We start from the raw sequence: 2,800 nt of genomic DNA on the forward strand, positions 1-2,800 counted from the left end.
GCCCCAACCCCTGCCCGGGCGCTGCCCCTTCTGCTAGCCCGGCTCGGAGCCCTCCGCCCCAACCCTGCTCCCGGCCAGCCGGGTGCCGAAACGCGGGGACCTGCTTCTTACCCGTGTTTCTCCCTTCTCTTCTACTGCTCAGCCCCGTCGAAGGGCACGCGGTCCGCTTTTCTCGCCGCGCTTTTATTTTGCCGAGGAAAAACTGCAGCTTGGGTTTTGCGCTTGTCATCTCGGAGTCCTTGTCAGTCCTCCAGGACTCCTAGACGTCCGCCGACATAAACCAAGGAATTCCTGTCCCGACACTTCTGACGGATCGGTACAAATAGAACCTGGTGTTGACCTCTGCAGGCTGGAAAGCAGCAATACAGAGGCCGAGGAAAAGTGCTAGTGTCGCGTTTAAGTTCCCCTGTAATCGTTTGTACAACGTTTCACCTCCAAAAAAAAAGCACCAGGAAGCATGAAAGCAGAGTAAAGTGAATACTTGCTACATCCAGGGATCAAGAGATGCTGCCTCCGTTTCTGTCACCTTCCTGACACCGGAAAAATCATGTCTGCACCTTTATTTGTCCCCTTCCATCTCGGTTTTTTTCTCTAGACAGTTGACAGATCTTTGGGACACAGATCAGCTCTCGCATAGCATAAAGAGGTTACTGTGATAGAGGTAATGTTGTCGCTACTGTTGCAAAGCGTCCTTCTTGTTTCCCAACCAGCTTTTAATTAATGCAGTACACACACGCATACACACAAACCTGGAATAAGTAATTGCCTTTTCTTTTTTTTTACATTGATATTTTATATAAATCTTCAAATCCAGAGAAGCTGGCAGCACTTCACAAACCACAAGCTGAATCTTGTCAAGTGGTGAGAATTCTAATCTTGATCCAGAAAAACAGTTATGCACATGCCCAACTCCAAACATATGGCAGTCTTACTGATTTGCGGGCTTGAAATCTCCTATCCCTCCAGCAAAGAGAGCTGCAGAGAACACACTTTGCTACAAAAGAAGCCAGGAAGGATTGACACTGGTTAAATACTCTGAATGAAAGATACCAGAAAGTCCAGAGTTAAAAGACCTGTTTTCTTCAGATATCATTGAAAGAGTCCTGTTATACCGTGTGTGCAACTCAGCTTTCCTAGAAGGGCTGAACTGTGTGTTGCCTCAGACTGTATGGCCCTGCAAAGTGAAGAGAGTGGATATGATGGTTGTCTGTTGATGCATCAACAGGCAAGGTGAAGACCTTTGAGAGATAAGGAAAGGTTTAAGTATAAGGGTGAATTAGCTATAAATAAACAGCAGAAAATGATGGCTATACCTATTAGAAAGGGAGAGCCTGGAAGCGCATTTCTATGGGAACACCAGAGACAAAACTAAACAAATCAGACTGTCAGGTGTTAGATGATGTGATGCATGAAAGAGCAGAGGAATTAATTTGATGACTCAGCCCCATTTCCCTCATACGATAGGATTTTGGCCTAGAATGGCTCACTGCAGCAGATAGGTGGGTAGGCTTAGCAAGTTCAAACTGCACATTTCGTCATACCTTACCAGAACTGCCTCTATCACTACCTCTGGTCTTCCGTTCTCCTTGTCTTCCCATCTGCCTTCCCTCTCCTCTGCACTGGCTGTGACAGACCACCTTTTTTGGCAGCTGCACAGCCGGGAAGTGCGTATGTGCTGGCTGGGGGGATGCCTCACCTGCACTAGCTGGCAAGCTGGTGGAAGGCATGAGAACCTCTCTCAGGCACCCAGTGATCCAAACATCATGGTGTCTCCCGACCATCCAACAGGCCAGACAAATTGCTTAATCAGCCAAGCGTGTCCTGCAAGCCAAATATTGTTTAAGTCTGGTCTAGAACTTTCCTCAGCTCTTTCAGTCTGCCTTTTTGTTGCAGGCTTCAAGAAGCAACATGCAGCTGCACAGCCACCACTCCTCTAAATTCTGGTGCACTTCTCTGTATTTAGTAGGCATTGTGCAAGCTGTGATGTTGCCTGTGAATTCATTTCTGTGATAAGACCTTGAGAACACATTGGGGCTGCCTCGCTCTCTGGAATACAGAGGCTGCTTCAGAGGTGTAAAGAGTTGTTTGTCATGTCTGACTCATTCCTGTTCCTTCCTTCAGGGACTTGCCATGGGGCTTTGACATGAATCTCACATTGGTCACAAGATGACTCAGGAAATCCTGAGTCTCCCAAAAACCAAAATGAGGAATACCTGACATCTCTGTGTAATAAACGATTTTAATCCTGGTAAAGACCCTCAGAAGCATTGTATCAGATTCTAGTAATTACAGATGCTCTTACGTTCCCTTGATCTATATTGCCCGTAAACACCTTTTTTTTTCTACCTTTCTTCCTGCACGTACATCTTCAACATCATGGAACCTCTCTCTATCTATCATACAGCTAGATTTCTGCTTCCAGGGATCTGAACTTTGGCCAAACCTCTCTGTTATGAAGATAACACACCTTCATAACCTTCTTTGTTTCTTTTCCCTCCCTTTCATTGAAATATAACACGTTTTGTAAGAGTCCTCGACTGAAACCATCAGACAAAACAGCAGATTCCTCATCAATTTCTTGGGTAGAACCAGCAAGAAAAAAAGAAGGCAAACACTTTAGACCAAAATTTTCCTTCCCGTTAGCATTTACTGCCAGTCCTGTCTCCAACATATCAGCTAGGCATGTCCCTGGTGAGACAGAAAGCTGACAGCAAGGAGCGAAGGGAACTGAAGAAAAGGTGAGTTCAGGACGAGCCATTAAGAAGGAAATGAACAAAGATGTAGGATGGGCGGGCTTTGA

General features: G+C 46.0%; 1 protein-coding gene across 1 annotated transcript in view; it reads right to left on the minus strand.

Annotated features, from left to right (window-relative positions):
* Window positions 1–229, minus strand: part of UBE2Q2 (ubiquitin-conjugating enzyme E2Q family member 2) — a 52,687-nt gene extending 52,458 nt beyond the window's left edge. Inside the window, exon 1 of the mRNA XM_010572256.1 lies at window positions 112–229. Within this exon, the coding sequence (XP_010570558.1) occupies window positions 112–229 (118 nt within the window). The remainder of the gene's footprint in view (window positions 1–111) is intronic.
* Between the last annotated feature and the right edge of the window lie 2,571 nt (window positions 230–2,800).

This window comes from Haliaeetus leucocephalus, unplaced genomic scaffold, assembly GCF_000737465.1.
Source record: "Haliaeetus leucocephalus isolate CR32 unplaced genomic scaffold, Haliaeetus_leucocephalus-4.0 Scaffold339, whole genome shotgun sequence".
Lineage (NCBI taxonomy): Eukaryota > Metazoa > Chordata > Aves > Accipitriformes > Accipitridae > Haliaeetus > Haliaeetus leucocephalus.